The sequence below is a fragment of the Eriocheir sinensis genome, chromosome 19 (genome assembly GCF_024679095.1).
Source record: "Eriocheir sinensis breed Jianghai 21 chromosome 19, ASM2467909v1, whole genome shotgun sequence".
NCBI lineage: Eukaryota > Metazoa > Arthropoda > Malacostraca > Decapoda > Varunidae > Eriocheir > Eriocheir sinensis.
Window position 1 is genome coordinate 3,628,884 of NC_066527.1, and position 13,094 is coordinate 3,641,977.

The following is a 13,094-nucleotide window of genomic DNA, read 5'->3' on the forward strand; positions in this document are numbered from 1 at the left end:
TGTACATGTACACACCTGTGACTTGTACAAGGCCTGTACATGTACACACCTGTGACTTGTACAAGGCCTGTACATGTACACACCTGTGACTTGTACAAGGCCTGTACATGTACACACCTGTGACTTGTACAAGGCCCGTACATGTACACACCTGTGACTTCTACTACAAGGCCTATACATGTACACACATGTCATCTTGCCTCACACTCACCGCACCCCTCTCTTCCTCCCCCAACAGTCACGCCCCCAGTACCAGTTTGACTGGGCCGTCAACGACGCGCCCTCCGGCAACGACTACGGCCACCAGGAGTCCCGCGACGGCTACGACACCCAGGGCTCCTACTACGTGCAACTGCCCGACGGCCGCCTCCAGCGCGTCGACTACACCGTCAACGGCGATTCCGGCTTCGTGGCGCAGGTCACCTACGAGGGCGAGGCTCAGTACCCCCAGCAGGGATACGGCTCTCCAAGACCCTCCTACGGTCCCCCCGCCCCCACCTACGGAACCCCCGCCCCCACCTACGGCCCCCCCACCCCCGCCTACGGGTAATGTCGCCCTCGCCTGACGATGCCCGCGTCCTTCCATCATTGTAAATAGGTCACTGCTGCTGCTGCTCTCAACATGCAATAAAAGATAACGACAAAATATAAAGCCTCTCCCACCCCACCTCGCCCTGCCGTCGCGAGCACAACCCTCACCAACATAAAGGTCAATAGTCGTTCACTGACCGCCACAGACAAGTCCCGCCCCGCCCCGCCCCGCCACGCCCCCACCCCTTGCTCCTCGCCACACACCTGCCTCGGGGGGTTCCCACAACATTCCTGCGGCGGCTGTCTGTGTCTGGATCCACGCGGGCTGCGGCGCGACGCTCGGCTTCCCCCATGCGGCTCACCCGGCAGCCAGCCCCAGCCCCAGCCCCGTCATATCACCCGCCCACCCCGCCACCCTGTGACCTTGGAGCTTGGACGCGGTGAACCGTCAAGACTGACTCATTCATGCATTCATTCAGTCATTCATTTACTCATGCATATATTCATCCAGTCAGTCAATTTACTCAGTCATTCATTCAGCCATTCATTTACTCATCAACTCATTCATTCATATATTCTTTAAAAAATAATAATAATAATAAATGCAAGATGGCGAGGACGTTGACAGTTGTTATACCTTTTTTGTTATTTTTAAGGTGGTTCGTGTTAAGTGTTAGTTTAAGGCGCGAGCTGTTATCTCACTCGTTACAGGGCCGGTGTTACCGCGGCCTGCTTCACAAGTTGACTGTAGTAGGTGGTGATAACACAACAGCCTTTAGTTAAGTGAGGTAGATGATGTGTGGCCGAGCGGAGCCGTTACAAGTTCAGTTTAGTTCACTTTACTTCTCTCTCTCACAGGGACATTAAAAGGTGTGTGGCTTTTAGTATAAAAATGGTATTGACAATTTTACACAATAGTTACAAGTTTATGTGAGCGATCGCACCAAAGATAAGTAGCACACCCAGAGCGGACCTTGTGTTCCGTGCCCTCGCCCGTCTTCGTCTACCCTGGTAGCTCGGGCGAAAGGTATTTATGTGCGTGGCTCCTTCCCGGAACTATGATCCTTAATTAAGGAGCTGACTTGGGATGATTTGTCATCATTTGCTGATGTAGTGTCAGCCAAGCATCTGTTCTCACGGCCACAAGCACCGACGTGTTTTTAAACATCCTGAGGCGTGATACTGACATATACAGTCATACATTCACATATACATGATAATAAGTATATATATATATATATATATATATATATATATATATATATATATATATATATATATATATATATATATATATATTATAGTGACAAAAAAAATGAAAGAGAAGAAAACGAAGACGAGGATGAACAAGGAACAAAAACAAGAGCAAGAACAAAAAAAGAACAAGAACAAGAAAGTTTAACAGAGAACAACAAACATGACCTTCGCGTTTCTCATCAACGATCAACAAATTTCAACGCAAACTGCTGTACAGGAAACATTTACGAGTTAGTAGGACGCAATATTACAAAACGACTCCAGAGGTACAAGATTTCACTATCGGCGAACACCATTTATCAATAACATTACAAAAAATAACAATAATAATGAAAGCCGTGAGAGTTTCCACAAAATGACGCATGATATTTTTTTGGCGACAAGACAAGTTTTTCTTTGCTGTACCGTACGCAAAATAAGTCACTCATTTTTAACTTTATTTCATAGGAGCGGCGATTACTGGGCTTTTTTATGCTTATTTATGCCTCTGAGCTGACGCTTTTACTCTAAAAATAAAAGTCAAGCTAGGGTGAAGGAGTGTACGAGGAAAGATGCCGCGATCCGATAATTAGTGTGAGTTTAAAGGCAAAAGATGATGCCGGAAGACGATGGTCAAGCTTGGTTAAGAACATAAGAATAGAATAAGTAATAATATAATAAAGTAGTTCCCAAGCCTCCCACAAAGTAAAGGTCGCAGCTTCGTCACCGTGATATAATAAAAATGTCCATCTTTATTATTTTCACCTACATCCGTTCCTCAAGTCCGTCCCGAAAACACTATATTATCTTACTTCTGAACACACTAAATAACGGAAAGAGGGTAGCAGGGGGACTGTGGGTGGGGGTGTACCTGGGATGGAGTTCAGGCAAGGGGTCACGTCTGAGGGGGGGTCAAAGGTGTAGAATGGAGGTGTGAGGAGGTGAGGGAGGGGGGGGGGGGGCAAGGAGGCTGCAGGCAACCCACCCCCCACCCCGTACTCCTCGTCCCCCCCCCAACGCCATTCACCTTCGCCGAGCAAGAGTGCGGTCAGATGAGTCTCCAAGCCATCGTCGCCACTCTCACTAATACCCACAGGCAACATATATCCTTCAGACAACGACTCGCTATTGCAGGGACGGGGCGGGGTGGGGCTGAGGGGCGGGGCAGGGTTGAGGGGCGGGGCGGGGACTTCGGGTACTGCCTGGGATGGATGAGGATGAGGATGAGGATAATATAATTGGGATGATACATAGCGGGGCGGGGCAGGACACTGCTCAGGGGCGGGGCTCCTGACGGGGAAAGTGTCCTAACTTGTGAGAGGGAAGAAGCAGAGTCACCGCCCAAAGAGAAGTAATAATGGCAACAGAGATGAAAGTAACAAGAACAAGTAAAACAAGTAGAACAAGAACTGGAAAAAGAAGAGCAACAACAAAAAGAACGAGAACAAGAAGAAAAAGAAGTGGGTAAGGTTGGATTTACAGGAGATGCTTGTGTAGGATTTCCGACTTCTTGCAGACTCCTTATGTTCTTTCTGTTTTCATCCTCTCTCTCTCCTCCATCTGACTTACCCTTTCCTTCCCCTTCCCTCTCTTTACTACCCTCCCGTCTCTCTCCCCATACATTAATTTTCTTCTTTTCTCCCTCCTTCAGTTCTTTCTTCCCTCTTTCATTCACGCCTTTTCTTCTCCGTATATCCATTTATCTTTCCTCCCTACCTCAATCTCTCATTTTCCCTCACTCTTTCCTCCTCCCGTGACCCATCTCTCCTCCACACTCCTCCACGCCCCTCAGTGCTGGGACCCATCCTCTTTATCATATATATCAATGACCTAGAATCAGGACTGAAATCCACAATATCGAAATTTGCAGATGACACCAAGGTGGGTGGAGATGCCCTCACAAAGACCGACTGCGAAATCATTCAGAAAGACCTCAATCACATTATCGAATGGTCGGAAAAATGGCAAATGTCTTTTAATGTTGACAAATGCAAAGTCATGCACATTGGTCCCCAAAATAGTAACCATACATACATCATGAATGGGAGACCTCTGCAAGCGATGCAGGAGGAAAAGGATCTTGGAGTCACTATCAGCAGTGACCTGAAACACGCGAATCACTGTAAAAAAGCATACAACAAGGCCAACATTATGCTCGGGTTCATAGCGAGACACTTCGAGTGTAAAACACCAGACGTGATGCTATCCATGTATAATTCCATGGTAAGACCGCACCTCGAGTATGCAATGCAGTTCTGGTCTCCCTATTACAGAAAGGACATTGCTCTACTGGAAAGGATTCAGCGACGCGCCACAAAGATGATTCCAACCTTCAGGGCTCAACCGTACGAGGAACGACTCAAGCGACTCAATCTCTTTACATTGGAGAAAAGACGCCTACGAGGGGATATGATTCAAGTCTTCAAGTATCTAAAAAAGTTCAATAACGTCGATTACTCCAAATTCTTTGAACTGCAAACCAACTCAAGAACTAGAAATAACGGTTTACCCATTCAGTCGAGTCGATGTAACACAGACATTGGAAGGAGTTTCTTTTCAAACCGGTCTTCCCTCTTTCATTCACGCCTTTTATTCTCCCTATATCCATTCTTCTTTCCTCCCTACCTCAATCTCTCATTTCCTCTCACCCTTTCCTCCTCCCCCTGAGCCAATAGGCTTTCTCCTGCACATGTTTCCATGTTCCTGACTCCTCCTAAATCCACCTCCCTCCCTCCACCACCACCATCACCACCACCACCGCCGCCGCCAGAGTATATAACCAGCCTGAGCGACAGAACAGCCATCAGTTCCTCAAGCACCACAGCCCCAAACATGGTCTTCAAGGTACTGGCTAACCGCCCCCCACACAGCCCCCACACGTGCCCCCCTCAGCCCCTCCAGCCCTGTCCAGCAGAGGGCGTGGGAAAGCCTTGTATCGCCTCCCACCTACATGTTTATGAGCCTCCTGAGCGGGGCGTGACCTTATTGTTTTGTAGCTGACTTATTTGCTTTCTTTTAATATTGCTTCACTTTTGAGGTTTAGGTCTGGTGTCGATATCCTCGTGCCTCGAAACTCCCCCCACCCTCCCACCCCCACGTCTTCTCATTACCGCCCCAGACCAACACGTCCCCCTCATGCCCCCAATCTTCTCACAAAGGCCTCACCCCCCAACAGACGCCTCCGTTCACGCCCCCGTCACCTCACTATTTCCTCATCCGCAGCTCGCCCTCGTGTCCGCCCTGGTGGCCGTCGCCCTCACCGACCAGACGCCCTACAGGCCTCCCACACCCCAGCCCACCAACGGGACCCCCCGTCCCTCCTACAGCGCCCCCGCCCCGTCCTACAGCCAGCCCCAGCAGACGGTGAGTGTCCTGGCCACAAGACTTAAACGTGTACACACTTAACACATGTATATGTACACACCTGTGACTTGCACTACAAGGACGTTACATGTACACACCTGTGACTTGTACAAGGCCTGTACATGTACACACCTTTGACTTGACCGAGGCTTGTAAATGTACACACCTGTCATCTTGCCTCACACTCACCGCCCCCCTCTTTTCCCCCTAACAGTCAAGACCCCAGTACCAGTTTGACTGGGCCGTCAACGACGCGCCCTCCGGCAACGACTACGGCCACCAGGAGTCCCGCGACGGCTACGACACCCAGGGCTCCTACTACGTGCAGCTGCCCGACGGCCGCCTCCAGCGCGTCGACTACACCGTCAACGGCGACTCCGGCTTCGTGGCGCAGGTCACCTACCAGGGCGAGGCTCAGTACCCCCAGCAGGGATACGGCTCCCCAAGACCCTCCTACGGCCACCCCGCACCCACCTATGGCACCCCCACCCCCATCTACGGCCCCCCCGCCCCTACCTACGGAACCACCACCCCCGCCTACGGGTAATGCCGCCCACGCCTGACGATGCCCGCGTCCTTCCATCCCTGTAAATAGGTCATTGCTGCTGCTGCTGCTCCATACATGCAATAAACGCAAAACACAACAAATGCCTTACTTTCCTATTCCTTCCCGTCCACCGGAAACACGGTTCTTGGCAGCCTTTCCTCTGCACCCCCTCCAGTGCCCCGTCCACCGCCGCCCTGCCCCTCGTCACCCGCCACAAGGCAGGAGCTGCCTGCGGTCACAGTCTCGCTTGCCTGGCCAGCATTGTGTAGTTTACCTTGCAGCCACCTGGCTCCATGTGCGGCTAGAAACACATGGGTTGCGATTTGGCTTGGTTGATTCACTGTTCTTGCCACTTGTCATCAACAACTGTTGTCACCAATGGGATGCTCCGCTCCTCCCTGACTGGTCCTACACCCAGGACAACAAGACTGCCTTGGTGCTTCCATCAGATCACGGTCTCCCAGCTCTGGCTTGAAGATTAAGAAAACATCAGGTGCCACTGAAGCGTCAGAGAAGGAAACGGAGCCATCTTGACCGTGTTTGGTTACAGACGCCAGGCTTAGTTTGAAGACTACTGTAACGTTCTTCAGTAGTCTAATGTAACGAAAGTTTTAGACGTAGAATAACACCCCTTTCCCGGTGGTGGTCACACTGCACAACTCCCGCCGACACCAAGCGTCCGTCCCCGTCCACAGCCTTCGTGCAGGCAGTGAGTCGCATCCGGTAGTTGTCGATGGCAAGAGCCAAAGTGACGCAGGAGGCCGTCAGCGGACCAACAAACCCTGGCCACGTGTGCCCTGGCTGCAAGACTCCGGCTCGGTGTGCATCAGTGTGAAGGTCCACCTCCAGGCTGAAGTGTGTCGGCATTCCTGTGTGCCGCAGGTGGGGCGTGGCGACCTCCCGCAGGACTCTTCTCCGGGTACTCTCCATGCTCTCTCTTTCTTCGTCATTACCATCTTCTTCTTCTTCTTCTTCTTCTTCTTCTTCTTCTTCTTCTTCTTCTTCTTCTTCTTCTTCTTCTTCTGCCAATACCATAGATACATTCAAGAAGAGGTTAGATAAAGCCATGGATGGTGAGGTAAGATGGGGTTGAGTGTACAGGAGTTGCCTTGTATAGGCCAACCGGCCTCCTGCAGACTCCTTACGTTCTTATGTTCTTATGTTCTTTCCTCCCATCCTTCCTTCCCTCTTCATTCATTACTCTCCTCATTTTCTCTTTCCTTCTCTCTCTTCTTGCCGCCTCTCCCATACCCTCTCTCTTGTTTCCTCCCTTTCCCTTCCTTCCTTCCCACCACATGGTCAAGGAGCAAAGCGACCGAGATGAGCACTGGAGCCATGCGCAGGTATATCGTATCCACACACCTTCACTTGTATCTCCTTTATTGATGCCCCAGTGCCCCAATTCCGCCTCCATATATTAATTTCCTCCTTATCTCTTTCCTTCCCTCTCTCTTTGTGACACATCTCTCTTCCTTCCTTCCATTCACTGCCCCCTTTCCCTCTCCTCTTTGGGCCATATTCCTCTTACTATACATCAATTTCCTCCTTTCATCTTTCTTTTTTATCTCTTTCCTTCACGCGCCCTCTCTCCCTCTCTCTTCTTCAAGCCTCCTTTATCTCCTCTCTCCACTTCTCTCCCTTTCCCTCTTTTCATGCAATACTTTTCTCCTTTCCTCTTTCCTTCCCTTTATCTCCTTCACGCCTCCTCCATCCCCCCCTCTATCCCTCTCTCTTCTTCACGCCTCATCCCTTATAATCTGTGCAGAGGAGGGTGACAAAGATGATTCACGGATTGAGAAACGTCACGTATAAGGATTGGCTTAAATGTTTAAACCTGCATTCTCTTGGAATGCGAAGGGGGCAAGGACACTTTACTGGAGGTTGTGATTGGATGAAGGTCTTTAACGAAGGGAGATGTCAATAAGGATTTGGTGGTAAGAGAGGCGAACAGGACACGTAGCAATGGGTTTAAGTTAGATACACTGAGACTCCACATAGACACAAGTAAGAATTAGTTTACCAAGAGCAGTGGATGGGAGGAACAGAGATGACTTCAAGAAAAGGTTGGATAACTTCATGGATAGGCAAGATAAGTAGGTGGTGGGTAAGGTTGGATTTACAGGAGATGCTTGTGTAGGATTTCCGACTTCTTGCAGACTCCTTATGTTCTTCCTGTTTCCATCCTCTCTCTCTCCTCCATCTGACTTACCTTTCCTTCCCCTTCCCTCTCTTTACTACCCTCCCGTCTCTCTCCATATACATTAATTTTCTTCTTTTCTCCCTCCTTCAGTTCTTTCTGCCCTCTTTCATTCACGCCTTTTCTTCTCCCTATATCCATTCTTCTTTCCTCCCTACCTCAATCCCTCCTTTTCTCTCACTCTTTCCTCCTCCCGTGACCCATCTCTCCTCCACACTCTTCATCCCGACTCCTCCCTAAATCCACCTCCCCCTCCCTCCGCTTCCCTCCTCCCTGTATTTTCCCGTCATGAGCAACTGTTCAGCTCCGCCCACGTGACGCCACCACCACCACCACCACCACCACCACCGCCAGAGTATATAACCAGCCGGAGCGAAAGAACAGCCATCAGTTCCTCAAGCACCACAGCCCCCAACATGGTCTTCAAGGTACTGGCTCCCCGCCCCCCACACAGCACCCACACCTGCCCCCCTCAGCCCCTCCAGCCCTGTCCGGCAGAGGGCGTGGGAAAGCCTCGTATCGGCCCCCACCTGCATGTTTATGAGCCTCCTGAGCGGGGCGTGACCTTATTGTTTTGTAGCTGACTTATTTGTTTTCTTTTAATATTGCTTCACTTTTGAGGTTGAGGTCTGGTGTCGATATGCTCATGCCTCGCCACTCCCCCAACACTCCCACCCCCATGTATTCTCATTGCCGCCCCAATCCAACACGTCCCCTCACGACCCCCAATCTTCTCACAAAGGCCTCACCCCCCAACAGACGCCTCCGTTCACGCCCCCGTCACCTCACTATTTCCTCATCCACAGCTCGTCCTCGTGTCAGCCCTCGTGGCTGTCGCCCTCGCCGACCAGAGGCCCTACAGGCCGCCCACCCCCCAGCCCACCTACGGCACCCCACGGCCCTCCTACGGCACCCCCGCCCCGTCCTACAGCCAGCCCCAACAGACGGTGAGTGTCTTAGCCACAAGACTTACAGGTATACACGCTTAACACATATACATGTATACACCTGTGACTTGTACTACAAGGCCTGTACATGTACACACCTGTCATCTCGCCCCACACTCACCCCCCCTCTCCCCCAAACAGTCACGCCCCCAGTACCAGTTTGAATGGGCCGTCAACGACGCGCCCTCCGGCAACGACTACGGCCACCAGGAGTCCCGCGACGGCTACGACACCCAGGGCTCCTACTACGTGCAGCTGCCCGACGGCCGCCTCCAGCGCGTCGACTACACCGTCAACGGCGACTCCGGCTTCGTGGCGCAGGTCACCTACCAGGGCGAGGCTCAGTACCCCCAGCAGGGATACGGCTCCCCAAGACCCTCCTACGGCCCCCCCGCCCCCACCTACGGCACCCCCGCCCCTACCTACGGCACCCCCACCCCCGCCTACGGGTAATGCCGCCCACGCCTGACGATGCCCGCGTCCTTACGTCATTGTAAATAGGTCACTGTTGCTGCCGCTCTTAATATGCAATAAAAGATAACGACAAAATATAAAGCCTCTCCCACCCCACCTCGCCCTGCGGTCACGAGCACAACTCTCACCAGCTTACGGGTCAACAGCCGTTCACTGACCACCACAGACAAGTTCCGCCCCGAACACGGAAGGCCCCGCCACGCCCCCGCCCCTTGCTCCTCGCAACACACCTGCCTCGGGGGGTTCCCACAACATTCCTGTTGTCTGTGTCTGGCTCCACGCAGGCTGCGGCGCGACGCTCGGCTTCCCCCACGCGGCTCACCCGGCAGCCAGCCCCAGCCCCAGCCAGCCCCAGCACCGTCATATCACCCGCCCACCCCGCCACCCTGTGACCTTGGAGCTTGGACGCATTGAACCCTCAAGGCTGACGCATTCATGCATTCATTCAGTCACTCATTTACTCATGCATATATTCGTCCAGTCAGTCAATTTATTCAATCATTCATTCATTTACTCATCAACTCATTCATTCACATATTCTTTAAAAAAAAAAATTAATAAAAAATGTAAGATGGCGAGGACGTTGACAGTTGTTATACCTTTTTTGTTATTTTTAAGGTGGTTCCTGTTAAGTGTTAGTTTAAGGCGCGAGCTGTTATCTCACTCGTTACAGGGCCGGTGTTACCGCGGCCTGCTTCACAAGTTGACTGTAGTAGGTGGTGATAACACAACAGCCTTTAGTTAAGTGAGGTAGATGATGTGTGGCCGAGCGGAGCCGTTACAAGTTCAGTTTAGTTCACTTTAGTTCTCTCTCTCACAGGGACATTAAAAGGTGTGTGGCTTTTAGTATAAAAATGGTATTGACAATTTTACACAATAGTTACAAGTTTATGTGAGCGATCGCACGAAAGATAAGTAGCACACCCAGAGCGGACCTTGTGTTCCGTGCCCTCGCCCGTCTTCGTCTCCCCTGGTAGCTCGGGCGAAAGGTATTTATGTGCGTGGCTCCTTCCCGGAACTATGATCCTTCCGGAGCTGACTTGGGATGATTTGTCATCATTTGCTGATGTAGTGTCAGCCAAGCATCTGTTCTCACGGCCACAAGCACCGACGTGTTTTTAAACATCCTGTGGCGTGATACTGACACACCCAGTCATACATTCACATATACATGATAATACGTATATATATATATATATATATATATATATATATATATATATATATATATATATATATATATATATATATATATATATATATATATATATATATATATTATAGTGACAAAAAAAATGAAAGAGAAGAAAACGAAGATGAGGATGAACAAGGAACAAAAACAAGAACAAGAACAAAAAAGAACAAGAACAAGAAAGTTTAACAGAGAAAAACAAACATGACCTTCGCGTTTCTCATCAACGATCAACAAATTTCAACGCAAACTGCTGTACAGGAAACATTTACGAGTTAGTAGGACGCAATATTACAAAACGACTCCAGAGCTACAAGATTTCACTATCGGCGAACACCATTTATCAATAACATTACAAAAAATAACAATAATAATGAAAGCCGTGAGAGTTTCCACAAAATGACGCATGATATTTTTTTGGCGACAAGACAAGTTTTTCTTTGCTGTACCGTACGCAAAATAAGTCACTCATTTTTAACTTTATTTCATTGGAGCGGCGATTACTGGGCTTTTTTATGCTTATTTATGCCTCTGAGCTGATGCTTTTACTCTAACAATAAAAGTCAAGCTAGGGTGAAGGAGTGTACGAGGAAAGATGCCGCGATCCGATAATTAGTGTGAGTTTAAAGGCAAAAGATGATGCCGGAAGACGATGGTCAAGCTTGGTTAAGAACATAAGAATAGAATAAGTAATAACATAATAAAGTAGTTCCCAAGCCTCCCACAAAGTAAAGGTCGCAGCTTCGTCACCGTGAGATATTATAAAAATGTCCATCTTTATTATTTTCACCTACATCCTTTCCTCAAGTCCGTCCCGAAAACACTATATTATCTTACTTCTGAACACGCTAAATAACGGAAAGAGGGTAGCAGGGGGACTGTGGGCAGGGGTGTAACAGGGAGGGAGATCAGGCAAGGGGGTCACGGAGGGGGGGTCCAAGCAAAGGTGTAGAATGGGAGGTGAGGGGAGAGGTGTAGCGGGGGGGGGTGGGGGGTAGGAGGCTGCAGGCAACCCAGCCCCCACCCCGTACTCCTCGGCCCCCCCCCCCTAACGCCATTCACCTTCGCCGAGCAAGAGTGCGGTCAGATGAGTCTCCAAGCCATCGTCGCCACTCTCACTAATACCCACAGGCAACACATATCCTTCAGACAACGACTCGCTATTGCAGGGACGGGGCGGGGTGGGGCTGAGGGGCGGGGCAGGGTTGAGGGGCGGGGCGGGGACTTCGGGTACTGCCTGGGATGGATGAGGATGAGGATGATATAATTGGGATGATACATAGCGGGGCGGGGCAGAACACAGCTCAGGGGCGGGGCTCCTGACGGGGAAAGTGTCCTAACTTTTGAGAGGGAAGAAGCAGAGTCACCGCCCAAAGAGAAGTAATAATGGACACAGAGATGAAAGTAACAAGAACAAGTAAAACAAGTAGAACAAGAACTGGAAAAAGAAGAGCAACAACAAAAAGAACGAGAACAAGAAGAAAAAGAAGTGGGTAAGGTTGGATTTACAGGAGATGCTTGTGTAGGATTTCCGACTTCTTGCAGACTCCTTATGTTCTTTCTGTTTTCATCCTCTCTCTCTCCTCCATCTGACTTACCCTTTCCTTCCCCTTCCCTCTCTTTACTACCCTCCCGTCTCTCTCCCCATACATTAATTTTCTTCTTTTCTCCCTCCAGTTCTTTCTTCCCTCTTTCATTCACGCCTTTTCTTCTCCCTATATCCATTCTTCTTTCCTCCCTACCTCAATCTCTCATTTTCTCTCACTCTTTCCTCCTCCTGTGACCCATCTCTCCTCCACACTCTTCCACCCGACTCCTCCCTAAATCCACCTCCCCCTCCCTCCACCAACACCATCACCACCACCACCACCACCGCCGCCAGAGTATATAACCAGCCTGAGCGACAGAACAGCCATCAGTTCCTCAAGCACCACAGCCCCCAACATGGTCTTCAAGGTACTGGCTCCCCACCCCCCACACAGCCCCCACACCTGCCCCCCTCAGCCACTCCAGCCCTGTCCAGCAGAGAGCGTCGGAAAGCCTCGTATCGGTCCCCACCTGCATTTTATGAGCCTCCTGAGCGGGGCGTGACCTAATTGTTTTGTAGCTGACTTATTTGCTTTCTTTTAATATTGCTTCACTTTTGAGGTTGAGGTCTGGTGTCGATATGCTCGTGCTTCGAAACTCCCCCCACCCTCCCATCCACACCTCTTCTCATTACCGCCCCAGACCAACACGTCCCCTCACGCCCCCAATCTTATCACAAAGGCCTCACCCCTCAACAGACGCCTCCGTTCACGCCCCCGTCACCTCACTATTTCCTCATCCGCAGCTCGTCCTCGTGTCCGCCCTCGTGGCCGTCGCCCTCGCCGACCAGAGGCCCTACAGGCCGCCCACACCCCAGCCCACCTACGGCACCCCACGGCCCTCCTACGGCACCCCCGCCCCGTCCTACAGCCAGCCCCAGCAGACGGTGAGTGTCTAGGCCACAAGACTTACACGTATCCACACTTAACACATGTACACACCTGTGACTTGTACAAGAACTGTACATGTACACACCTGTGACTTGTATAAGAACTGTACATGTACACACCTGTGACTTGT

The 13,094-nt window shown here is 50.6% G+C and overlaps 1 protein-coding gene across 28 annotated transcripts in view; it reads left to right on the plus strand.

The window, feature by feature from the left end:
• Positions 1 to 13,094, plus strand: part of LOC127000558 (cuticle protein 7-like) — a 59,590-nt gene that overhangs the window by 10,663 nt on the left and 35,833 nt on the right. For 6 of the 28 annotated variants that reach the window (XM_050864344.1, XM_050864345.1, XM_050864343.1 and 3 more), the window contains exon 3: positions 8,963 to 9,142. The exons of 4 other annotated variants lie outside the window; for them this stretch is intronic. In XM_050864344.1, the coding sequence (XP_050720301.1) occupies positions 8,963 to 9,142 (180 nt within the window). Of the gene's footprint in view, positions 1 to 238; positions 599 to 4,574; positions 4,612 to 5,092; positions 5,131 to 5,344; positions 5,525 to 8,680; positions 8,822 to 8,962; positions 9,377 to 12,819; positions 12,961 to 13,094 lie in introns of those variants that run through there. 18 more of the 28 variants (XM_050864342.1, XM_050864339.1, XM_050864348.1 and 15 more) reach the window with 13 other exon arrangements.